A 27,127-nucleotide genomic window follows, 5' to 3' on the forward strand; every position below is an offset into this window, starting at 1 on the left:
GGCCGGCCTATCAAAATGACTCCAAGAGCATGACGACTCATCCAGGAGGTCATAAAAGAACCCAAAACAACATCTAAAGAACTGCAGGCCTCACTTGCCTAAGTGAAGGTCAGTGTTCATGATTCAACAATAAAGGCCCGTACACACGATACGAAAATCGTATGGAAAAATTTGTACAACAAGCTGTCTGCCGATTTTTGGATCCTTAGTACGGTGCTTTCGACAGACTATTTTGCTTTTTTGCAAACAATGTGTGGAAATATACCGCCTCTACCTCACATTACTCTGCGCCAAGGACTACTCCAAAATCCACTGTAGTAAACCAAAGCAGCTACTTAAGATGATAAACATATATGAATAAGCAATAAATCATAAATAAATAAAACGATGCCAAGTCTCTGATTCCTTATTGCAGCAGCGCTATGTGTCAGATGTCAAGACACATTTAAATAAGACCAATGGTAAAGAAGATTTTAGGAAAGTTAAAAAAAAGGTTGTAGTCTGTGGGTATGAAGAGTTTCTTTCACCAAGAGTAATCACCGCGTGAGGGGGTAACCCCCCGTGAGATTGCACTCACCACAATTCCAGCAAACGCAAGCCTTTATGTTGTTATCTTTGATAGCTTTCCGTCTCCTCTATCCAACCACCAGATGTCGCTAACACTCCATCAGGACAGGAGTCCTGTCCTGATGGAGGAGAAGAGTCTGCCTGGAGGTGATGTGTGTATGGGGACAGCAGACACAATATTAACCGAGAGTGTTAGCGACATCTGGTGGTTGGATAGAGGAGACGGAAAGCTATCAAAGATAACAACATAAAGGCTTGCGTTTGCTGGAATTGTGGTGAGTGCAATCTCACGGGGGGGTTACCCCCTCACACGGTGATTACTCTTGGTGAAAGAAACTCTTCATACTCACAGACTACAACATTTTTTTGAACTTTCCTGAAATCTTCTTTACCATTGGTCTTATTTAAATGTGTCTTGACATCTGACACATAGCGCTGCTGCAATAAGGAATCAGAGACTTGGCATCGTTTTATTTATTTATGATTTATTGCTTATTCATATATTTTGCTTTTTTTGTCAGACAAAAGCTAGATGTGCAGACTATGAAATTTTTGTCGGCTGTGAACTCAACGATCGACTTTCATTTTATTAGTACGGTTTTTGTACGAAAAAAATCGTATGTGCAAGATTACACATGCTCAGAAACTAAAGAATACATACAAAACTATTCAACACATTACGTCACTTCTGACGTATTCTGTCATACGAAAATTTTCGTATTGTGAGTAACCTTCACTTTCGACATGAGACTAGCATGCCACAAAACGGTCATCTGAAAATCTAACCATGTGTACGAGGCTTAAGAGAGACTGGGCAAAAAATGGCATCCATGGGAGAGTTCCAAGAAGAAAGCCACTGTTCACGAAAAAGAACATAAAGGCTCGTTTTACATTTGCCAAAAAAAATACTGATTATCCCCATTAATTTTGGGCAAATATTCTGTGGACTAATGAGACAAAAATAGATTTTTTTGGAAGGTGTGCGTCCCGTTACATCTGGTGTAAAACTAACACAGCATTTCATAAAGTACATCATACAAACAGTCAAACATGGTGGGGGTAGTGTTGATGGTCTGGGGCTGCTCTACAGCTTGAGGACCTGTACGACGGGCCATAATTGATGGAACCATGAATTCTGCGCTCTACCAGAAAACCCTGTTCGCCGATCAGTTTGTGACATCAATCTCAAGTGCACTTGGGTTATGCAGTAGTACAATGATCCAAAACAAACCAGCAAGTCAACCTCTGAGTGGCTCAAAAAAGACAAAATTAAAGTTTTGGAGTGGCCTAGTCAAAGTCCGATGCTGGTGGTATGAGGCTGTTCATGCTCAAAAACCCTCCAGTGTGGCTAAATTAAAACAATTCTGCAAAGAAGAGTGGGCCATAATTCCTCCACAGCGATATGAAAGACTCATTGCCAATTATCGCAAGCGCTTTGCAGCAGTTGTGCCGCCAAGGGTGGCACAACCAGTTATTAGGTTTGGGGGGCAATTACTTTTTCACAGTCAGATTTGGACAGCTTTTTTTACCTTAATAAATTAAATCGTTTTAAAAACTGCATTTTATATTTACTCGGGTTATCTTTGTGTAATATTAAAATGTGTTTGATCTGAATTATTTAGGTGTGACAAATATGCAAAAAAATAAAATCAGGAATAGGACAACTACTTTTTCATAGCACAGTAGTATATGTGAAAGGCCTTTTCAGAACAGACTAATATAGCCCCAAAGGGGTCCAAATCCATATTAATGCACATTGTTTTGGAATGTTTATAAGTTTATTTGTGTGATGGTCAGGTGTCCACAAATGTTGACCATATAGTGTAAGTTCCCCCATCCAAAACTGTACTGTACGATTTGAACTGTTATATCTTTTCTGTGCCTAACCATACCTAACTGTATCCTTTTCAGCTGGAACAGTCATGTTTGAATACGGGATGCGGCTTGGCAGGGAGGTCCGAACATTAAGAGGTCTTCAGAAGCAAGTGAACTCTTACTTGGCGTGCCTGGGTTGTTTACGGCTAATTCGCCCTGAGTATGCCTGGATAGTGCAGCCAGCCTCAGGAGCTGTGGTACTAACTTGAATTTTTTTTATTTTTTATGTATGAACGAGTGTACTTTTTCATATATTTTTACAGTAGTTTGCACATTACCAGTGCATACTAACTTCACCAGTGTTCTCCAGATATATGGATGATTAAGTCCTTTGTCAGTTACCCCTATGTACAGAAAACTGCCTTTTACCATGTTCATATCTCAGGAGCATTCATATCTGTAAGATTTTGGGTTTATGTATAGCATGTAAATGTATTTTTAATTTTTTTTTCCTCTTATGTAAATACAGTATGAGCGTCCAGGATCGTCTCCGAAAAGGACCCACGATGGAGAGTGTCCTCCAGCTCCAAGTAAGTTGCTTTTTATAAGACAATTTAGGTATTATTCTTTATTCTCTCTTTGTAAAACACCCCTCCCCCCACCATTTTTTCCCCTAGCTAATCTATCAAGTTTATATCTCCTTTTACTTAACAAAAACTCTGCATTCCTTTTTAAACTGATGTAAATTTATTACTAAGTGTTTGACTGGGACTAAGCACCAAGAACTGCCATCCTCTTGTCTCAAAGGGAATGATAGGTGGCCTTTTGCCCCAATCATGTAAATGAAGTCCTTTAGTAACAAAAGGGATACCAGGTTCATAAAGCAAGGTTTAAGGCTAATTTAAAATGGGAGGTGCAGTGTGCTGTTCTCAGACATAACTTTCCCTTTTTTTTTTTTTTAAATAGTTACAGGTTCATCTTGAGATTCTTGATCTTCTAAATCTTCATTGATTCTTTATAGGTCATGCCACGTTTTTAACAACATTGTATTGTTTACCAGGAAGTAGTCAGATTGAGATTCTGGAGCTAAAAGACTTGAAGAAAGAGTATATCCTTGCTCAGACACGGTTGACATTGGCTCAGCATGATAGCAGTACAGCAGCAATAGCTGGTAAGAGAATCTGAGAAGTGCATTGGAAGACTGTCTAGGTATTTTTGTAGTTGTAGTTCTGGAGAGCCATTGTTTAAAGGCTAAGTTCACCTTTAGGAACATGTTACACTTGTATTTAGGGTGTAATATGTTCCTAATCACCAGCCTCTCACCCACAGAGCCCCCTCCCTGTGTCAGCATGTGAGAGTTCTTCTCCCCCGCAGCCTCTGTCACATTTAAAATCAGTGCGGCTGTGCAGGGCTCCACCCGCACAGTCACGTCAGTTATTTAGAGAGATCTGTGAATGAATAAAGTGCAAATCCTTTTCACCATGGCATCAGGAAGCTTGTGGTTCTCAATGGACTAAGCGTGTGATAATCCATGTAATCGTAGTCCAACGACAATTCCTCCAGCTGTCTACTGAAACCCCTTTCAGAGGTACGAGAAGAGCTGAAGAGGTGTGTGCAGGAGCCAAACATTGCACACTGAACTTAGACTTTTTAGCGCATTGGATGAGGCCACAACTTGTTAGAATGTCAGTTTGTTGCTTTTTTTTTTTTTTTAAGAAACTTTCCACTTAATTATATACACTTGCACATTTGTAAATCATGAAATCATCTGTTGTACCAGAAACTTTCAGGTGCAACATGTCTGCTAAAAGTTGAAACCAGGTTTTCATTAGTAAATCTGCTCTATAATGTTATCCATGAAAGAGGTGAAGGACAATAGGAGATATCTCAGGCTAGGTATAATCTACTTTTTATTGGTTTTGACTGGTAGCCCAAAAATTAGGGCAGAAACAGTGTCAAAGACTGTACGAATGACTGAAAGGTGTTGTGCCAGCCATAAAGCAAATCTGGCTTGGATCACAAGAGATTATTATTGCTGGCAATGTTATGGTTGTATCAGTGTATTTAATGGTTTTGTTCCCTTTTCCACACCTTTTCTATAGGAAGTGCATCAGCTGAAGAAATGATGGCATTGTTGGTTCAGGCGGGCCTCTTTGATACTGCCATTTCCTTGTGTCAGACATTCAACCTTTCTCTGGTTCCTGTGTTTGAAGGATTGGCATACAAGTAAGTAATTCAAACTGTGTTTATTATTATACTTGCCAAAGTAGCACTACCCTGTTTCCCCGAAAATAAGACCTAGCATGATTGTCAGTGATGGCTGCAATATAAGCCCTACCCTGAAAATAAGACCTACAAGGACTTTAACTAGGGCTTATTTGGGGGGTAGGGCTTATATTGCAGTCATCACCAACAATCACGCTAGGTCTTATTTTCGGGGAAACAGGGTATATTGTGTGTGTGTGTTTTTATTTTTTTTAATGTATGATTCATATGACATGATTTTCTCTCGATTAACAGATGCATTAAGTTACAAAATGGCGGAGAGACTGCACAAGCTGAGGCTTGGCAATGGCTGTCTGCCAATCAGTTGTCATCTGTAGTCACCACCAAGGAAACAAGGTAGGATTGATTGTGACACCAGCCTCTGTTATTGAGTTCCTCAAGCTTATTTATTGTTAAAAAATAATTAAGGCTCATGTAAATTTGCTGGTCATGACTTCAGCCAGCTATACATTGATCAAAATTCAGCTGGGTTAGCATGGAAGGGCCTAATATTAATATGGGTGGGGTGGTTGTACAGAAATCAATCTACCAATTGACTTCTGTACAACCGTCCTGTCGGATTTTTGCCACCCTGCAGTTCTGATCAGTTCTCTTACATCAGGGAGGCTCAACCCGTGGCTCGCAACCTCAAATCAGGGAAGCACATGGTCCTGTTCTGGTATGGCAAGTCGGCATGCCCAAATCGTGATCAATGGGTTACCAACCTGCCATCCCAAAGCATCAGAGTTTATCAAGCCGGCGCTGGCAGCGGAGGAAGCAGGGGGTTTTAAAAGAAAGAGGACTGCCCAAAGGAGGTGCTGAATTTTTTCTGCATAGTGTACCTACTCTTGTAGGTGGCTCTATAAAACCCTGTTTGGTCAAGACTAAAGGATATGCTGTGTCCCTCAATCAACTGATTTTACGGTGAGTTCTGAGGGCAGGGAAGTCTCCCCGCTCTCAGAATACAATAGCTCAGCAAAAGGATTCCATCATCCACCTCAAATGTGCAGGATCCTCTCCCCACACCGGCTGTCACAATTTGAAAACAGTGTGATCGTGCCAGGCTTTGCCCACACAGCTGCATTATTTATTCACAGTTCCTGTGAATGAATGTCTGCAAGTACCGCCAGCCGTTGTGGTTGAGGGCTTTTAGTTCTCAATGAGTTGCAAGGGCACTGGTGAGCGTTCTTGTAATCCATTGATCTTCCTGCTCTCGGGTAGCTGCCTACCCGTATGAGGTACAGGCAGACAGCTATGCTGAGAGTCTATGGGAGCATGAGATTGCACCCATGATCAGCTAATTCCGGGTGCAATGTGCTCTGCAGGCTTCTTAGAAAAATAATATTTTTTCATGTTGTATACATTTCTGTGGTCTAATGAAGAAATGGTGATTGAAATACTGGACACACTGGTCTTTTTTTTTTTTTTGTCTTTTCTTTCTGTACTGTTTTTATTCACTTGTACTGAAAAAATGTGTTTTGTTTTGTTTTTTCAATAATAACAAAAAGATTTATAAAAGAAGAAATAATAAATGCGCTTTTTTTTACCTGCAAAAAAAATGTGCATTTATTTATTTACTTTTAAAGTGAACTTATCCTCTAACAATTTTTGGATTCAAACCTTCAGTAAGGGTCTGTGTGGATAGACTTTTATTGGCTTCAAGCAAGTTTCACACTCCTATACAAGTATATAGAGATGCAAAACGTGCTTAAGCAGATCAGAACTTTAAATGCACTTGTCAGTGAATTCTAAATTTTACTTCTAAAGCTTATGCCACGGACACAGGTCCTAATACTGGTGGCATCACAAGTTTCAGCATAAACAGAAAATTGATCCCCTAGAGCAGGTCTTAAAAGAAAAATGTCCAGCTGCTATTAACACACTCTATCTCCAGCGCAGTCCCCACAGACCCACCCAGTCACCAACCAAGATGTGTCCAGGTGTATATGGGGGGCGGGGAGGGGGAGAGGAGGCTTGTATGTGGTGTGTGTACATATATTATACTATATTGTGTGCACTATTGGGTGCATTTTGAGGAAAAAATGTTTTTGCCAACTGAGGTGCAAAATGGGAAGCAACCAATGCCAGTGAATGAAATAATGCTGACATTTCTGTCACATTAAAAATATTATATTATAAAGACAAGTACATTTTGTTGGCTGATTTTCCTCTAGTGCCACAGATGAAGCCTGGAGGTTACTGACTTACTATCTGGAAAAATATGAATCGCAGAACAATTTGTATCATCGCTGTGTCATTAACAAGCTGCTGTCTCATGGAGTTCCTCTGCCCAGCTGGCTAACGAACAGCTATAAGGTTTGTTATTTTGTACCATATGGCTGATGAACTGTAAGTGCCATTGGATGCAGAACTGTGATATCATAATCGGACTTTCAGGATGTTACAACAGGTGTATAGAAACAAAGCAGGAAATGTGATTGCTGCAAAAGTGCATTTTGGGTTTCGCTGTGGATTGAGCATTGTTAGTTTAAAGCCACACTTTTCTTTTGGGAAGCATGTTGAAGGATTTGAACACCTGCTGGGTTTTTATATCTGTCTATTCCCATGCTGGGGGATTCACACTTTTTCTATTTGTTTTGGTGGCCATATTCATTGGGACAGATAGGGAAGGGCAATCTGAATTTTTACAGTTGTCGTTAGAACAGGACGTGAGGGAAAATCATGCACTGGGGACAGCAGTCTTGGATGCACTAGAGTTTTTCTCTTGCTTCCTGCTGTGTCCCTGGTTAGTTAAAGGGCTTTTTTTTTTTTTTTTTCACTATTCACACTTCATCCAAAACTTTACTTAAGATACATTTTAGGGAAACCTTGTATTTCTCTCCAACTGTTGTGCACCCCCAGATATCACGGTTTGCTATCCTTAGTCTAGATTTTACAGATCATCACCACCAGGTTTCCTGATATTAAAAGAAAATACAGTAACCTTTATACACTTTGTCCAAAAATGTTCACGTTTCTCTGCAGGTGGTGGATTCAGCAGAATTGCTCCGAATGTATTTGAAGTATGATCTTCTGGATGAGGCTGCAGACTTAGTATTGCAATATGTGGATGCCATTTTGGGGAAAGGTCATCAGTATTTTGGGATAGAGGTAAGTTTGAAATTGTGTAGTGCAGCCCGATTTTACTAATATTGTTAAAGCCCAGTTAAATTTGCAGAAACTAATTTTCAGAGTAGAGCTGTCACTCTCCTGTAAGCTGTCTGCATGCAATACACTGGGATGAAAAAAAAGTTGCAGGGGGTGTGGCTATAAGCATTGTCACTGCTGATTTACAAACCTGTAGCCTGTCAGTCAGCACCAGGCCACACCTAGTCCTGCCCATTGCCCAGTTAGGGAAGGTAAAGCAAGTTTGATTTCAGGTATGTGCAAATGGACCGCTCAGGAGGAACCGTTGCACTAACTATATTTGACATTGGTACTGCGATCTCCCCTGCTGTGCTATTGTCTTCTGACTGGGACGCCCCCTTCTGCCTGAACACTCCAGTCAGCATGCTCAGCCATTGGCTGAGAGCGCTGATCAGGAAGCCTTTTTCGGTCATGCCCCTTCATCAAAAGCCTGCCGACTTCTGTCTGACAGAATGCAGTACACACGGTCCGAATGGCGGACTGTTTCTATTGAACCGGCTGATGCCGTTCGACATTCGGTCCGTGTGTACTAGGCTTAACAGACCAGAGTAGGACCCCTGCTGTCAGTGCTGTAAAAGACCTGTTCAGGTATAGCCCCCTCCCCTTATCTGCCATACCTTTCTGTGTGAGGATATTTGTAATGTAGGGTGTGGCTGCTACTCAGCTCTGCCAGCACAAAGCATTGCAGTGTGAGGGCTAGAAGCAGCATTTTCACTAATCGTAAAAGGTATTTTAATGCCTTTCCCAGCAGAAATTAGTCTGGACTTTAAATAGATCAAAAGGTGTCAGATTAGAATTGAGCTTTTAGTTGAATGCAGTTTTAAATCAACTGTACTTGCTTCCCAGCTGCCGCTATCTGCTGTTTCTCCACTGGTGTGGTTGCCATACTCTTCTGTTGACCATCTCCTACAAGCATTGGAAGAGAACAGCAATAATCAGCACAACAGAGATGTAAGTGCACTTTTTTTTTTTTTTTTCTTTTAACAATCTTGAGTTTATAATTTCCATACAGAGAGAAATGCAAAAACCTAGGTCACAAGTAATGCAAGTGCTTTTGACTAAAATTTGTCATTTTTTTTAAAGTTCAGTAGATTAACTCTGCAGACACTATTTAAATCCAAAAATGTGGAATGGATTTGTAGATATTCATGAAACGGCCTGTTTTTTTTTTTTTTTTTTTTTTTTGGAGAAACTGGCTTTCTTTAAAGTGGTTGTTAAGCCACTACAATGAAATCATCCCATCTCCTCTGTAAAATAACATTATGTGCTCTAGTGTCTGTGTTATATAAAAAAGATGCAGATCTGTACCTTATATCACAGCGTCCCCCGGCGCTCACATGACTCCTTGGCTCTCTCCTCTGCCCAGCTGACTGCTATAGAGGAGCTGAGAAAGTCAGTGTTTTTATTGAAGTTATGATAGCAGCAGGAGGGGGAGGGCTGAGAAGTGGACGGAGCTGACGGGCAGGGAGAGCAGAGAGGAGAGCTGCGGATGATGGAGGCACGTAAACTGACCACGGTGTCAAGGCTCAGTAGCCATGATAAACTGTGGTTAGTTTACAGGGGGAGGGCATTGCCAGGCAGGATCAGCCAGGTATTTCAGGTGATACAGGGGCCAAATGACACAATAGAAGCGCTGTGCTGTTATTTATGCTTTAACCACATCAGCCCGGAAGGTTTTACCCCCTTATTGACCAGGCCATTTTTTGCGATACAGCACTGCTTTACTTTAACTGACGATTGCATGGTCGTGTGACGCTGTACCCAAATAAAATTGATGTCCTTTTTTTTTTTTTCCCCCTCACAAATAGAGCTTTCTTTTGATGCCATTTGATCACCTCCTGCGGTTTTTATTTTTTACGCTATAAACAAAAAAAGAGCGACCATTTAAAAAAAAAAATTTTTTTTTTTTTTTACTTTCTGCCATGAAACATACCCAATAAAAAATGTTAAAAAAGCTAATTTATTCATCAATTTAGACCAATATGTATTCTGCTACATATTTTTTGGTAAAAAAATCCCAATAAGCGTATATTGATTGGTTTGCGCAAAAGTTATAGCGTCTACAGACTAGAATATTTTTATGGCATTTTTATTTATTTTTTTAAATAGTAATGGCAGCGATCAGCCATTTTTAGCAGGACTGCGACATTGCGGTGGAACACCTGACACTTTTGACACTTTTTTTTGGGAACCAGTGACATTACAGTGATCAGTGCTAAAAATATGCACTGTTACTGTAATAACACTGGCAGGGAAGGGGTTAACACTAGGGGGATCAAAGGGTTAAGTGTGTCCCTAGGGGGATGCTTTCTTGCTGTGTGGGGGATGGACTCGCTATATGAACAGAGATCCGTGTTGCTGCTTTTTGTAGGTGTTGAGCACCTCAGTTGGACCTTGCATCATATTGCATTCCCAGTTTCCCAGTGTAAAAAATTGTAACCTGTAACACAAAAATCCCGTATACTGTCCTGTGAGACAGCTGTGTAAATCTGAGAATTTGATGGACAGAAATGCAAGTTCTTTGGCAGGTAAAACCTTCCTCTGTGTGTGTAGTTTCCTGAAGTTCACTTTTTTTTTTTGTCAAAATGTAAGTGTTATTGAGCATACAAGTCAATACAGGATATTACATACAAGATGTAGGGTGCAACAGGCACCAATGTACAATAACAGGATGCATAAGATTGTCTGACAAAGTCGTACTAGCAGCTGGGATATTTCCAAACATAGTTACTTGCACTAGGAGCATGAGTTCTTATAATCCTTGCTCGCATGGGCAATGAGGATGCTAGCTACTTAGCGTTGTTAACAGGTTTTGAGGAACAGTTGGCCTTAGGCAGTGCAAGTAGAGGAGCTGTCCACCCATCTATCCCAGATTTTATTAAATTTACCAGGGCATCCTCAGTGAGAGTAGAGGACTTTTTTTGTAGGGAAGGGTGAGATTCACGGCCCTCTACCACTGCTGAATAGTAGGGGAGGCAGGTCTAAGTCATAGTTGGGCTATCTGCATTCTAGCAGTGAATAGGGTTTCCTGTAGCAATGTCGTCAGGTACTTCTCTTTCTCAGATATGGGGAGGAGTAAGCATTGGCGTGGGCATAGTGTTGGGGGGGGCCCATGCGATCGTGGAGAAATTTGATGACCTGTGACCAGTATTGCTGGATGGGTGGACAAGACCATATGAGGTGGTAAAAGGTACTATTAGTATCGCCACACCTGGGGTAGGCTGGATTGGTTTCTGGTTTGTACCTGGACAGACGGGAAGGATGCAAGACTTATGGAGGATGTAAAGGTGGGAGAGTCGATCTGACCGTTTAGGTGATACTTTTTTAGAGGCTTCTAGTATTTCCCCCCACTGCTTATCTTCTATCCCCCCAGGTCAGTCTCCCACTTAGTTTTCAGCTGGTATGCGTGGGCGGTGGCCTTGGGTAAGAGAAGGTGATTGTACAAAGAAGAAATTAATTTCTTAGGATCTTCACCAATGACCATATCCGCCAAGGTCACCGATCGCAGCCTAGGGATGGAAACATTGAATTGGGATTGAAGGGCGTGTCGGACCTGTAGGTAGCGAAAGAACAAATGGTTGGGAAGATCAAATTCCTCTTTGAGGGCTTGGAATGGCTTAACGGCGCCTCCAGTGATAAGTTGAGACAGGTAGATTACTCTCTTGGCAATCCATATTTTGTGGTCGGGGATGGTTATCAGTTCTGGAAGGTGGGGGAGTGTCCTAAAGTGGCGTGTGAGCATGCAGGAGGGGGGGCCCCAGTAATGGTTTGCGCTAGTTGCCAGATTTTGCTGTGGTGTGATAACATATGTCGCCTAAGCGGGAGAGGCCCCGGTGTTTGCAGAAGAGTATCTGAAAGGGATGGGCCACTACAACAGTAGCCGCCATACACACTAGTGTGGAGTAACTGAGCTTGTCGTGTCTGTTGAGGTAGTAAAGACGGCATAATTGGGAGGCTATGTAATATAGTGCTAAATCAGGAAGGGGGGTGCCCCCTAGGTGGATAGGACGCTTCAAGGTCTGCCATGACAGTTTGTGCCTGGAGGAGCCCCAGACGAATGTGTTGAGAATGGATTCTATGTTTCTAAACATGTGGGCTGGGATGTATAACGGGGCATGCCAGAAGAGGTAGAGTAGTTTGGGGAGGAGAATCATTTTTACTAGGTTGATGCGGCCCATGACTCCAAGAGGGAGTCTGGACCAGACCTGGGTTTTATTTTTAAGAAGATCATGCAGTGGTTCCAAATTTAAATGTGTGTAATCTGCAAGGGAGCGGGAACACTGTACGCCCAAATATTTGAATTGGTTGGTCCTCACCAGGGGGAGAGCCTCCTGTGCAGCAGTAGGGGCAGTAGCATCTATAGGAAGGTTTTGGGACTTGGACCAATTAATCTGCAGTCCCGAGAAAGCGCCAAAGTGTTTGGATTAGGTGCAAGTAGAGGAGCATATCGTCCGCATAGAGGCTGAGCACTTCAGTCACTTGTCCCATGCGGAGGCCCTGTATGTCAGGGTGCGCCCTTATGGCAATGGCCAGTGGTTCCACGACCAGCGCATAAAGCATATGGGAGATGGGGCAACCTTGGCGGGTTCATCGGAACAGAAGAAAGTAACTAGACGTCTTTCCGTTTACCTGGATCCGGATGGTGGGAGCTTGATAAAGGAGTTGGTGCCACTTAACAAATCTAGGGCCAAAGCCAAATCTACGGAGGCACTCCCACAAGTAGCCCCACTCTACTGAATCAAATGCCTTGGCGGCATCAAGGCTAACCACCACCCTCGATCCAACATTATCGCGTGTATCTTTCGAGGTTCATGTACAATCTTCTAAGATTAAATGCAGTGTTTTTATTGGGCATGAATCCTGTTTGGTCGGCATGAATGAGGCTGAGTATTACTTTGTTGAGTCTAAGGGCAAGAATTTTGGCCAATATTTTAATGTCTAATTGTAGGAGGGAGATAGGGCGATAGGATTCGGGATAAAGAGGGTCTTTTCCTGGCTTTGGGATGAGGACAATCAGGGCCTCGCCCATGGTACGTGGGAGCATGCCAGATTCGTAGATATGGGAATACAGTTCTTGCAGCTTGGGAAGAAGAGCCTCTTGAAACTGGGAATAAAATTCTATTGGGAGGCCATCGGAGCCAGGGGTCTTGGATGGCGGTAAACACGCTATCGCCTCCGCGATACACTCCTCTGTTATGGGTGCTTCTAGGAGCTCCACTTGGGGGCCCGTGAGGGAGGGGAAGTCTATGTTCTGCAGGAGTGAGTGTAGCTCATTCGGGGGGCGGCTAGTTCTTGAGGTATACAGGTCAGAGTAAAAGCGTCTGAACTCCTGGACTACCTGTGCTGGGTCTGTGAGAGTGCTCCCAGCTTCAGATAGGAGCTGAATCAATACAGGGCGGTGCTATGATCTAGAGCCATGTTCATAGGTTTTTTGCATGCTGAAAAAAATTCCCCCCTTGGCCTTTTCAAAATGTAAATGGTCTGTGAGTCTGGAATGCAGGCGTAACTGGGCAGAGTTAGAAGCTGTCGGGTCAGCAAGGAACACCTGCTCAAGGGAGCATAATTTTTCCTCCGCTTGCTGTAGAATGAGTTCGGAGGAGGCTTTACGCCTATTTATGCGTGTAGAAAGTATCATACAAGCGTGTATTTTGAATGCCTCCCGCACCATCCCAGTCGTGGCCGAACCTGCATTGGAGTGGAAATAGTGAATCCATTCACGCAGGACGGCCTCTAAATCAGTGAGGACCGTGAGCCAGAATGGATTCAACCTCCATATGCAGGTCGGAGAAGCAGAAGGCAGGCGGAGGATAGCCCAGTAAGGTGAATGATCCGATAAAACCCTGGCACCAAACCCCACTTCAAGGAGCTCCAGGGTCAGGGTGGAGGACAGCATTATCATGTCTGTACGGGACATGGCAGCCCGGGAGGGAGTGAAGCAGGAGTAAGCAGTTGTGGTAGGGTGTTTGAGTCTCCATGTGTCATTCATGGCAAATTCCAAAAGGAATCTGCCAAACCTGGTCGGTGCAGGCTGAGTTGGCAATGTAGTGGGCGGGTGGAGTCTGTCAAGATAGAGGTCCACTACCATATTGAAGTCCCCCATCCATATGGCAGGCACTGTGGGGTGTTGAGTCATAAAGGCCACTCCCTCCTTGAGAGCCGCAAACTGGAAGGGTGGGGGAATGTAGAAGGCCAGGAGGAGGACCTCAAGGCCTCCCAGTGTGGCATGTAGGAAAAGGAACCTGCCCTGCCGATCCGACCGCAAACCATGGAGCTGAAACTGGACCGTTTTAGCAATGAGGATGGCAACACCTCTGGAGTTGTTTGTGTAAGGGGCCTGGTATATCCAGCCCACCCAGGGTTTTTTCAATGACATCTGCATTTGGCCCGTAATATGGGTCTCTACAAGAACAGATATGTCTGCTCGCTTTTGTTTAAGGTGGGAGAGGACAGCAAGTCGTTTAGGTTTGGCTCCCAGTCCTCTCACATTCCATGTGACTAACTTAAGGGTTGCCATCATAGCAGCTGTGTTAGGCCGATCAGTTGGATTAACAGGAGGCGGCCCGAGTCTGCAATCACATATGGTGCAATTAACATATATACATTGGAACAGAGGTTCCACTGCCCATTTCGTAGTGGAGCCCCGCAGGCAAGCCAGAGAGAGAGGTGGAGCGTCAGCAGCAGACCTGCAGGGGGCCACGCAGAGAGCCGGACAGACGGGTAGCATTTTTAGTAAAAAGCGGCATAAATAATGCAATGTAACACGTCAGACACTGTAAAAACAGAAAAAGAAAAAAAGAAACGCTGGCAACTCTGGACCAGCGTGGCATAACAAACTTGTGGCAGCCCTCCACAGCCGTGGGGGCTGGAGCTGGCCAGGGAAACATCTTGAGAGGACAGCGGGGTGCACCATTGTCCGCTGTTGGCGGGGGGCGAACAAAAAGTGCACAGAAGTGCACAATGGTGCTAAATCTACCATCTGGTTGTTAAGGGGAGTTGCAGATACATTGTTCAAGAGTGGCTGAAAATGTGCTCTGTTTTGGGGGATATTACACGTTAGAGCAACAAGAGCAGCAGCAATGCTGCAGACCGGGGGAGAGGAGTAAGAGCAGTGTGTGGATGCCTCCAGGGTTGCTGTAAGTGCGGTCAGGGGAGATGAGGGGAAAACAGGCCTGAGCCTACTCACTGTTTCAAGAAGGGGCATCGTTGACGAGGATCTCCGGATCTCAGTCTAGTGAGGGTCATCTGTGAATGGCTATGCCCGGCAAGTTATGATGGTTCAGGGGCAGCTGCATCCCGTCTTTCCAGCCATGGGATAACTACAGAAGGGTCCTCAAAGAAATGAGCCCTGCCGCCCTGGATAATATGAAGGCGTGCCGGGAATAGCATAGCGTAGACAAGATGGTTGCAGAGCTGGCGCTTGGCTTCTGAGAATTGCGCCCTTTTCTTCTGGACCTCAGCGGAGAAGTCTGGAAACACTGCAATATGCGAGTTGCCGAATGGGATGTTGGTTGCCCTTTTCATGGGTGAGGCGCAGGATGGTATCTCGGTCCCGGTAGTTGAGCATCTTCGCGATAAAGGTGCGCAGGGGGGCTCCAGCTGGTGGAGGCCTTGAAGCCAGGCAGTGCGCGCGCTCCACCACGAACGTAGAGGAGAAGGCCTCTCTACCAAAGTTGGTGATTAGCAGATTTTCCATGAACGTAGAGGGGGGGGTCCGATCCCTCTGGCAGTCCGACAAATCTGAGGTTGCAGAGGCGGAGTCTATTTTCCATGTCGTCCTGTTTACTTAGGACGTCATTTAGCTGATGTTGAAGCCGCTGGTGACTTGCAAGGGAAGGGATATCTTCTACCTGCCCGACTCTGCGCTCTGAGACAGCATCGAAGATGCGAGCGGTGTCTCCGGAGGGCAGGACCTCCTCCCCCGAGCTGTATGAGGCCCTACTCCCCCTGCCGGGTCTTTGCCGTCATTACGGTATTTACCAAGTTTTTTGCGATCGCTCCGGTGGCGACATTAGCACGGTGGCTTCTCTGAGTGTTGCTGGTAATTTGTGCTGGGTTGAGGGGTGATTTAGTCCCACATGATCGATTTATAGGATAGCGTGCAGCCGGAGCTCTCACTCTGCACTACTTACGCCATGCAGCTTCAGGCCACGCCCCCCTAAAGTTCACTTTTAAATGTTGAAATACAAAGTTATTTTCACTGAGAAATATTAAAAAGTTAAATTGATACTAAACAATACATGTTTTTTTTCTTTAAAATAAAAAAGATTTTACACTAATCAGCATGATATTGTACAAAGCGGTCCCTTCTCTCCTTTTTTGGTGTCCCCCACCGCCAGTGATGTCCACTCCTCATTTCTCTGGGTGCCCCCTGCATAGACCCGCTTCCTTCTCACAAAAGTTTTACTGACAGCAGCTGGAGCCAATGGCTCTCGCTGCTGCCTCTGTTTCCTGAAGGACCAGGAATTTAAGCAGTAAAGCTACAGCTCGGGACCACTGAGAGGAGCCAGGTAAGTGTTTAGGGGCAGGGGGGCTAGGTTAGGTCGTGGAGTACTTTGTACCTTAATGCATATATAAAGTATATTAAGGTAAAAAATATTTAGAATTTCACTTTAAGTTTGCAGTTTGTGCCTATGTAATTGAAAAAATCACTCACACCCTTGTCCTTGATTTCTTAACAGTTACTTGACAAGCTCAAGGCTAAACTGGATGATTATTTCCACCAGCTAGAAGCCTCCACCGCAAACCTTCAGGCCATCCAGAGAAGCTAGCCATTGTCACTGCCTTGCATATTTTTGGAAAAACAATTTCCACAGCAAATTTGTAATTATGTTGGAAACTTCTGAAATATTGTCACAATTCGCTATTTTTTGTAAAATAATAAATATTTTCTATTAAGCTGTTATTTGTAGATCTTCTATTCTTCTATTTTTGTAATTGTACTGTGATGTTTGTATATAACAGATTTGTTGAAGTTCAGTGAAAGTAAAAGGAAGTGTGTACTGAAAGATATAAAAAGGCTGCAATTGTTAAATGCTTCTGTGATAATGCTTACTGCCTGGCTGTCATGATCTTCAGTACATTCTGAGTCACTGAGCTATGAACAAATGTGCAGATCTAGAGTTACGACTTAAGCTTTCACATGCTTGTTCTGGGTTGGTGGCTAATTTTTAAAACCATGGAAACTGGTCTAGATACAGTTTTCAATTTGTGAAAATAGTAGTTGATAGCCAGTGTGTCAGAGGGTGTAAAAGTGCTCACCTTCATCCAAGCTAAAACATAAGAGATCGTGTTTTTCTCCCCCGATACACCCATCCCCCCCCCCCATTGGAAAAAAACAGAACTTGACATGCTAGGTATAGCCTTGGTAGGGAACCTACCAAGGTTATACCTAGTATTTCAAATCCAGGCACTCTTGTGCCTACACTAGGCACAAGAGTGTTGTCCCTTTTATAGAATAACTTCTAAACTGAGTAGTGGAGATCAGGACTTTCTTGTTCAAATATTTTATTGCATAATAACAAGTTAGAAAAGAACCGACAAGAAAATCAATACAAATATTAACAAAATAAGTGCCTAGGAGCATTCTCGAGCAATGGGGTTGCAGTCCCTATGACATGGAGAAGAATTAACACACCTGAGTAGCAACTAAGCATTGTATAAGTTCTAAGCAACATAGAAATTGTGTTAAAGTGGTGGTTGAGCAGAGTGTAATTTCTACAATCCCCTCTGTTACATTTACTGATGTATCCAGTGTAGGTGTTTTTGTTAAGATAAGCCGTTATATAGCGGACGGTGGCCAGTGAGAGAAGAAAATGCCCTGGCGTCAGCAGGAGTGAACATTGCCCCATCATTGGTATTAGGGGGAATAATAATCATCCATCGTTGATATCAGTGGGAGGAATAGTGCCCCATCATTGATGTCAGTGAGAGGATTAGCCTCAGCCAGATCCAGAGCATCTCCGTGCAGGCGCAGCACCCCCTTGTCTCTGCCCTCCCCCGTCTCAGCAGTGAACAGCAGAGAGGAGGACAGAACTCCTCCTACAGATCTTGCCTCTCTGTGCAGCCGCAGCGCCCCCCCTCATCTCTGCAACCCCTGGTCTCAGCATTCAGCAGACTCCGGCAGCTGACTCAAGCCGCCCTCATGTCCTCCTCCAGACCCTGCAGTTTCTGCTTCCCAGCAGCACCCCCAGCATCTTCCTGACAGCAGCACAAGGTAAGGGGTGCAATGTGAATGTAAGTGAAGATGGGAAACTTCTGATAGTGGGAGAGCTCTTGACATCTGATGTTCGTGGGGTGGGGTGCTCTGGACATCTAGCTTTCCAGATAGAAGTGGTTCTTTGAGGGCAGCCATACTGCTGATATGGCCCGTGATTAAATTAAGTTTGATACTGCTATTAAAGATATCATACTGATCTGTGAGTTGACAAGTCTCCTATTTATTTTCCATTATCTCCTGGATCCTAAAGAACCAATCTCTAATAGTGGGAGCCCTATTTATTTTCATAAACGTGGTGGGAGAGATTTAGCAGCATTTAAAAGGTGAGGTACTAGGAATTATTTTCTGTAGTACCTTTTATAGAAGTAGGTGTTTCATGGAATAACATTGCCATTGGAGTGTAGGGAACTTGGATTTGTAAGTGCTGTTCCAAAATATTGGGCACCCCGGACTGAAAGTCTTCAAAATAGTGCACTACCACCGCAGTTTGAAAAAAAGACTCCCAGTGCCCACATACCCTCCAGCAGCCCTCGGAGATGCCCGGGGTTACATGACAGCTAAACAAGTTCTGCTACTGTATACCACCTGGACAATTTATAGCAGGTCTCCTGCATTTTAGAACTGATGGGCGGTATATGCACCAGCTTTGTTATTTTGCTTTTTAGGGCCCCATGTAGAGTAATCTCTCTCCCGCTCTCCAAGAAAATACAGGTCTGTTTGCTACTCTAATCCAAACAACAATTTCTAGGATAGAATTTATCACCAAGGTCCCCCCAAAAAAGGCTGCATTTGGGAATATCTCCATAGATTCATTGGGGATGAACACTCGTGTCCTCTGTGTCCCCCTCCGTTCTGCTGCTGTCCCCCTCTGTTCTGCTGTCCCCCTCCTTTCTTCCTCCATGTCCCCCTCCGTTCTGCTGCTGTCCCCTGCCATTCTGCTGCTGTCCCACTCCATGTCATCCTCCTTCCTTTGATGTATGAACAGAGTCAGTGATCACTGACTCTGTCCATTCACATAACTGAAACACTGTAATCTCCTGTGATGTCAAATACCACCAAAAGAAAGCGCTATTTGTGGGAACAGAATTATAATATTTTTGTTTGGGTACAGTGTTGCATTATCGCGCAATTGTCATTTAAAAATGCAACAGTGCTAAAAGCTGAAAATTGGCCTGGGCAGGAAGGGGAGAAAGTGCCCGGTATTGAAGTGGTTAATATACCTCATGATAAGTGCAAAAAACTTGTTGATGTTGTAAGAAGTTCAGAACTGTCCTTTGTTCTGTGCACACTACCTGTGTTATCGCAAAGAGACCTTCTACTTCTATTACTCTCTTCTACTACAGAACGATAAACCTTTATATTGTAGATATCTGGGCTTGGGTGTGATTGAGCAGTTTAGCCAAAGACAGTGGGCAGGGCTGACAACGCTCAGCCCACAAAAATGCTGTGTGTTGTCAGCCCACAACAGGACATAAAGCTGAACTCAGGCCTGACAATTTTCATATGAATATTGCTCAATAGCCAACAAGAATATAAATCTATACCAAATGTCTTTGCAAATTTAGTTATTACCTAAAGTGACGGTGATATCATTATTGTGCTGCACATAACCTGTGCAGAGAGCAGAGCCGTGGGCCCCACCAACTACAGGCCGCCTGTAGAAGACTACAGGAAGGGGCGGATACAAGACCGATCACCCCGCACAAGGAGAGGAAGCAACAGTGACCAGTCTTTATTACAGGAAGCTCCTGCACAGAGACAAAGTTGTACACTGGATTATTGCACAGATCTGGAAGAAATACACATAACACACCGCGATTCAAGTAAGAATACACATGACTGGATAATATTAGCTCATCCTGAAGTGTTAAGAGCCAAGTTCATTTCTGGCAGAACAACGGGTACTTTTCTTGCAAGTTCTTTAGAGATAAAATGTGGGAAATGTGCATGTATTAGAGATGTACTTCATAGTTTGTTTTTTTTAATTGTCTTGACATACACTTTTATGCCCCGTACACACGCTCGGATTTTCCGACGAAAAATGTTCTAGGGGAGCTTGTTGTCAGAAATTCCGACCGTGTGTATTCTCCATCGGACATTTTCCATCAGAATTTCCGACACACAAAATTTGAGATCTGGATCTCAAATTTTCCGAATTCGGAAATTCCGATCGTGTGTACGCAATTCCGACACAAAATTCCACACATGCTCCGAATCAAGCAGAAGAGCCGCACTGGCTATTGAACTTCATTTTTCTCGGCTCGTTGTACGTGTTGTATACGTCACCGCGTTCTTGACGTTCGGAATTTCCGACAAGATTTGTGTGACCCTGTGTATGCAAGACAAGTTTGATCAACATCCGTCTGAAAAAAGACATGGATTTTGTTGTCGGAAAATCCTATCGTGTGTACACGGCATAACTGTTAGTAGCACTATATGTCTGGCTGTGTAGATCTCAAGACTGGATGGACAGAAATACAAATCCTTTGGCGGTTAGAACAACTCACTTATATGTATTTTGGTGCACACTTGAGTCGCACAGAACCACATAACGATAGAAATCACATTGTTTTCAATGGTTTGTACTGCATTGGTGCAATTCCAGTGTGATTTTTGGCTCCGTAGCCTTCAATAGAAAAATACCAACATACCAGCTATCAGCCACACTATGCCTTTTCCTTATCACCATTATATATTTTTTTCTTATTTAGAACTATACCCGCACACATCCCCCTTGGCCGCTGCGGGGTGAACCCCTTTTCAGGCCTCATGGTTCCACTTATGGCCACTGACCTACCGGGTGAGCAATTTGTCTATTTTTTCATCTATATAACTTGCTGAATTATGTCTGTATATTATCATCCAGTGTAATGCATTTGACTTGTGCCTTACTTATTTGTTTTATAGATTATTCCTCCTGAAGAAGCAGTAAATGCAGTGCGAAACTAGTAGAGGAAAAGCCAATCTAGAAATATACTTCATCAACAGATACCTCTTGGGGGAACCCTGAGTATTTGTTTTTCAAAATTATTTTTTTCAATATTGTTCTTTTAAATGTATCCTGTATGTCCTTTTTATATGTAATAAATAATTTTTATAACAACTACATTGTTAGTCATCAGTACCGAGATAGTCCATCACAACTATTGAGGTAGGGAATAAATATGTGGTCAGCTTCAGCAACTGCTCTACTTCCCCACCCTCATCCCTTTTTCTCTATATACCAGTTGACGTGTTTTTAATGCGATTTCAGTGCTTTTTTTTTCCCCTGTCGTAGCAGATATGCTTATTAATGGCCTAAGCCAAAAACACAGAGGCATGAAAATCGCCTAAAAACAAATTCAACCAAGTTGTACTACATAATTGCACTGAAAATCTGATCAAACCACAGCTGTGGTCGTGTGAACCTAGCCTTAACTCAAACAAACAAAAATTTCCCAGCACATTTACCAGCCAGCCTGCAAAGAAAAAAACAAATTTACCTTGTCCAACAGTTCACGTTAAAAAACAGAGGGTTTAGTTTGCACACATTTGCAAATATATGTGTAAGCTGCAGTGCCCACGTCAAGGCTCTTCCGTATACTGCAGTCCTAACACTATAATTTTCCGTCTCCAAGTTGGAACACAGATAGCAGTGAATAGATTAAGGGTAGGTTTGCCTGGAGGGAGCCTACCCCTACTTAAAGACACAGGGACACACAAGACATCCGGCAAGAGCACAATGGCAGCTGAAGGCATCCAGTGCATCCCTGCCCCCAAATCAACCAAATGTACAAAAAAGTGGCAACCGCCCCAACCTATATCCAGCCTTTGCAGTAAGATGCACATGGAAGGCAGGGCAATGCACATCACAAACAAACTGTACCAGCCAGCATGCAAAAAAGACCAAATTGACCCTGTCTAACAATTTACATTAAAAACAGAGGGTTTAGTTTGCACACATTTGCAAATATAGGTGTAAGCTGTAGTGCCCACATCAAGGCTTCTCTGTATACTGCAGTCCGTCTGTTCAGAAAAGATGACCCAAACATTATTCAGTACTTTGCTAATCATATTTATTAACATTATGGAATCTGTACCTCTGATTTAATTGATGTTATTCTGGCCTGCAGATATAAATTTCACACATCTCACAATGGGTTCATAGGACATACCTTTGGTGTATAATTGCAGTTGTATATGAATTGTAACTATTATGCAATAAAATGCAATTTGGCACAACAGGTTAGATGGCTTCATTCATGGCTTTTTTTTTTACATTCTTTATTGATAAGGTTTTCCATACATGTACAAAGGAAAAAATATAAAAGAGAACATCAGAAAAAAGTTGGTCAAAGAAAAGAGACTTAATATAAACAGCCAAGATAAGTTGGACATGAGAAAATGAGATCTTCATGAGGATTTTATTCATGGCTTTAGGCCCTCGGGTCTTCCATAGCTGCTTCTAAAGCCTGGACACACGGGCCTAAAATTGTCCGGTTCAGCAGGAACTGTCCAACTTTCGGCCTATGTATACAGCTATCTGTTCTACAGAAGACCGTATCATGACCAGCTTCTGTCGAATGAGCATGCTGGAAAACCAGCATCTGACCCGCATCCGATTAGCGCTTGTAGCCGATCGCTGTGACCGCTGATCAGAGTGTTCTGGAGAGAGGGAGTTCCCCTGTCAGAATACGAAGACACATTGGGGGAGCTCCCAGCACCTACATCGCTTGTGTTGGTACGATGATCTGTCCGGTTTCTTTTTCATTCAGCCCGCTGGGAGCGTGTGCACCCCTCATGAGATGTGGGGAAGTTTAAGCCAGCCATAGATGGACCAATGTTGCAAACTTGCTTGATTCCCCCATCAACACAGTCAGTGTAGATGGGAGAATCCCTCCCGGGCCCCCATTATGTTCTTTTGGGCGGGGGGGCACCCCCACTGGGAGAACACTGTGATTACAGCTAGCAGCTATAGTAGCCACTAGCAATAATTGCATATAAAATCCGACAGGCTGGGGTTTCCGCGCATCCAATTTGCATGGCAGGAGAATGTGATCAGCTCTCTATGGAGCTGGTTTACATATCTCCGGGGTGGCTGCGGAGCGCACTGCATCTTTGGCTCCGTTTCAGGGCTGAATTCAGCCAAAGGTTCGGCCCTAATTCATCCCTGAAACAGAGAACAGAGATGCACAGCGTTCCTGTGCGATCCGCAGCCGGTTTAGGTGTGAACCAAGCCTAATACTGCTGTTTAGCACCTGTCCAGGAAGCATGATTGGCACCCTTGTGGAATCAGTGTTTATCTCGTAATCTTTCTTGTGAGTATTGAGTTTTTCACTCCTGGCCTGAACAATTGAAGTTGTGAGGGACCGTACTTTGGAATCCCCAATAAGTGGGAGCTTCACTGAAACTCTGTGTGTATGGGGGGGAACCAAAATAAACACCTGGTAGACTGCAGAAGTTGTCCTGGGGTAAACTGAGCTCAACCATGTGGCCAGTACCTTCGTTCACATGAAAGCGACATCTGCAAAGGTTGGCCTTGGACCGTCTACACCTGGGAAGACTCCTGTGGCCTCAAATTTGGTATAATCATACTAGCCATGAGAAGGAGCTGGCCTTCCACTTGGACCAAGTGGATTGATGCCCCTGTATGTTAAGGTGGGAGCAAAGATTAGCTGGGTGGGGTAAGGCTGGTGGTGTCCCACGAATAATGTACCTAAAGCCCAACTGAACTTACACTTTAAATCAGAAAAGTCTATCTCCTGCCAGTGTACTACAGAAAAGGACCCTTGCTCTTTCTGGAGAAGATCTCTAGTGCTCTCATTGCAGAAGTCTGATACACCCACTGCTGAGTCAGACCTTGTGGCTTCAATTCCTGGTTCTCTACTGCGCATGTGCGACTCGCACTGCACGTTCCCATTGGTCCTTGCTGTCTCCTGGGACCTATGTGTCTCCCAGAAGACAGCAGGGGGGACGGAGAAGGCACTGGAAGTGGCGTAGATACCCGCGGGTGGCTCGGGTATCTATGCCAGGAAGTGGGAGAAAAATACCTGTATTAGACAGATATCTGCTCCTCCCTCCCCCCTGAAAGGTGCCAAATGTTACACCGGAGGGGGGGGGGGATTCCCGAAAAGCGGAAGTTCCATTTTTGGGTGGAACGAATTGTACAAATAAATGATTGGGTAAACTCATAAATGCTTTTTTACCACTTCAATGATAAAATGATATTTTCTACTTTTTGTTATAAAAAAAAAAATCCAATAAACTCAATTTTAGTCATACATTTAGGCCAAAATGTATTCGGCCACATGTCTTTGGTAAAAAAAAAGTCAATAAGCGTATATTTATTGGTTTGCGCAAAAGTTATAGTGTCTACAAACTAGGGTACATTTTCTGGAATTTACACAGCTTTTAGTTTATGACTGCCTATGTCATTTCTTGAGGTGCTAAAATGGCAGGGCAGTACAAAACCCCCCAAATGACCCCATTTTGGAAAGTAGACACCCCAAGGAAATTGCTGAGAGGCATGTTGAGCCCATTGAATATTAAATTTTTTTGTCCCAAGTGATTGAATAATGAACAAAAAAAAAATTTTTACTAAAAGTTGTCACTAAATGATATATTGCTCACACATGCCACGGTTATATGTGAAATTGCGCCCCAAAATACATTTAGCTGCTTCTCCTGAGTATGGGGATACCACATGTGTGGGACTTTTTGGGAGCCTAGCTGCGTACGGGGCCCCGAAAACCAAGCACCCCCTTCAGGATTTCTAAGGGCGTAAATTTTTGATTTCACTCCTCACTACCTATCACAGTTTTGAAGGCCATAAAATGCCAAGATGGCACAACCCCCCCCCCCCCCCCCCCACACACACACACACACACACACAAATGACCCCATTTTGGAAAGTAGACACCCCAAGCTATTTGCTGAGAGGCATGTTGAGTCCATGGAATATTTTATATTTTGACACAAGTTGCAGGTAAATGACAAACTTTTTTTTTTTTTTTTTGCACAAAGTTGTCACTAAATGATATATTGCTCACACAGGCCATGGGCATATGTGGAATTACACCCCAAAATACATTCTGCTGCTTCTCCTGAGTACGGGGATACCACATGTGTGGGACTTTTTGGGAGCCTAGCTGCGTATGGGGACCCGAAAACCAATCACCGCCTTTAGGATTTCTAAGGACGTAAATTTTTGATTTCACTCCTCACTAACCATCACAGTTTTGAAGGCCATAAAATGCCATGATGGCGCAAACCCCCCCCCCCCCCCCAAATGATCCCATTGTGGAAAGTAGACGCCACAAGCTATTTGCTGAGAGGCTTGTTGAGTCCCTGGAATATTTTATATTTTGCCACAAGTTGCAGGTAAATGACAAATTTTTTTTTTTTTTTGCTCAAAGTTGTCACTAAATGAAATATTTTTGAAGGCCATAAAATGCCAAGATAGCACAAACACCCCACCCCCCCCAAGCTATTTGCTGAGAGGCTGCTTGAGTTTGCAGCTCTCATTTGTTTTTGAAAATGAAGAAAGACAAGAAAAATGCATCTTTGTGACAAAAAGTGAGGTCTGAAAAATACTCACTATACCTCTCAGCAAATAGCTTGGGGTGTCTACTTTCCAATATGGGGTCATTTGGGGGGGCAGGGGGTTGTGTCACCTGGGCATTCCATGGCCTCTGAAACTGTGATAGTAAGTGAAGAGTGGCATGTTTGAGCAATATATCATTTAGTGACAATTTTGTGCAAAAAAAAAAAAAAAAAAAATTGTCTTTTTCCCGCAACTTGTTTCACAATATAAAATATTCCATGGACTCGACATGCCTCTCAGCAAATAGCTTGGGGTGTCTACTTTCCAAAATGGGGTCATTTGGGGGGGGTTTTGAACTTTCCTGGCATTTTATGCACAACATTTAGAAGCTTATGTCACACATCACCCACTCTTCCAACCACTTGAAGACAAAGCCCTTTCTTACACTTTTTGTTTACATGAAAAAAAAATTTTTTTTTTGCAAGAAAATTACTTTGAACCCCCAAACATTATATATTTTTTTAAAGCAAATGCCATACAGATTAAAATGGGGGGTGTTTCTTTTTTTTTCACACAGTATTTGCGCAGCGATTTTTCAAACGCATTTTTTGGGGGAAAAAACACACTTTTTAAAATTTTAATGCACTAAAACACACTATATTGCCCAAATGTTTGAAGAAATAAAAAAGATGATCTTAGGCTGAGTACATGGATACCAAACACGACATTCTTTAAAATTGCGCACAAATGTGCAGTGGCGACAAACTAAATACATTTTTAAAAGTCTTTAAAAGCCTTTACAGGTTACCACTTTAGATTTACAGAGGAAGTCTACTGCTAAAATTACTGCCCTTGATCTGACCTTCGCGGTGATACCTCACATGCATGGTGCAATTGCTGTCTACATTTGACGCCAGACCGATGCTTGCGTTCGCCTTTGTGCGAGAGCAGGGGGGCACAGGGGTGCTTTTTTTTTTTTTTTTTTTAATTTTTTTTTGCTTTTTTATCTTATTTTTAAACTGTTCCTTTTCATTTTTTTTTAATCATTTTTATTGTTATCTAAGGGAATGTAAATATCCCCTATGAAAGCAATAGGTAGTGACAGGTACTCTTTTTTGAAAAAATTGGGGTCTATTAGACCCTAGATCTCTCCTCTGCCCTCAAAGCATCTGACCACACCAAGATCGGTGTGATAAAATGCTTTCCCAATTTCCCAATGGCGCTGTTTACATCCAGCGCAATCTAAGTCATGAAATGCTCGTAGCTTCCGGTTTCTTAGGCCATAGAGATGTTTGGAGCCATTCTGGTCTCTGAATAGCTCTATCACCGGTTGCATTCTCAGGTTCCCTGTTGGGACAGGAGAGCCAGAGAAAAACATGGAAGACGGTGGGGGGGGGGGCATTCCCTCCCACTGCTTGTAAACCAGTCTAGAGGCTAATTAGCCGCTAGGATTGCTTTTACATGAAAGCCGACCGCTGGCTGAAAAGAATGATACCAAGATGATACCTAAACCTGCAGGCATCATTCTGGTATAACCACTCAAAGTCCAGCAACATACCAGTATGTTTCTGGTCCTTTTTGGGCATATATTGTAA

General features: G+C 43.3%; 1 protein-coding gene across 2 annotated transcripts in view; it reads left to right on the plus strand.

Moving 5' to 3' along the window:
* Positions 1-16,689, plus strand: part of NUP160 (nucleoporin 160) — a 78,632-nt gene extending 61,943 nt beyond the window's left edge. Inside the window, exons 28-36 of one of the 2 annotated variants that reach the window (XM_073604423.1) lie at positions 2,479-2,639; positions 2,912-2,972; positions 3,404-3,553; positions 4,485-4,608; positions 4,903-5,004; positions 6,822-6,963; positions 7,633-7,758; positions 8,641-8,745; positions 16,473-16,689. In XM_073604423.1, coding sequence (XP_073460524.1) covers positions 2,479-2,639; positions 2,912-2,972; positions 3,404-3,553; positions 4,485-4,608; positions 4,903-5,004; positions 6,822-6,963; positions 7,633-7,758; positions 8,641-8,745; positions 16,473-16,562 — 1,061 coding nt within the window. In that variant the 3' untranslated portion in view covers positions 16,563-16,689. The remainder of the gene's footprint in view (positions 1-2,478; positions 2,640-2,911; positions 2,973-3,403; positions 3,554-4,484; positions 4,609-4,902; positions 5,005-6,821; positions 6,964-7,632; positions 7,759-8,640; positions 8,746-16,472) is intronic. The other variant, XM_073604424.1, reaches the window with a different exon arrangement.
* The last annotated feature ends 10,438 nt before the right edge of the window (positions 16,690-27,127 follow it).

This window comes from Aquarana catesbeiana, linkage group LG11, assembly GCF_042186555.1.
Source record: "Aquarana catesbeiana isolate 2022-GZ linkage group LG11, ASM4218655v1, whole genome shotgun sequence".
In the NCBI taxonomy this organism is placed as follows: Eukaryota; Metazoa; Chordata; class Amphibia; order Anura; family Ranidae; genus Aquarana; species Aquarana catesbeiana.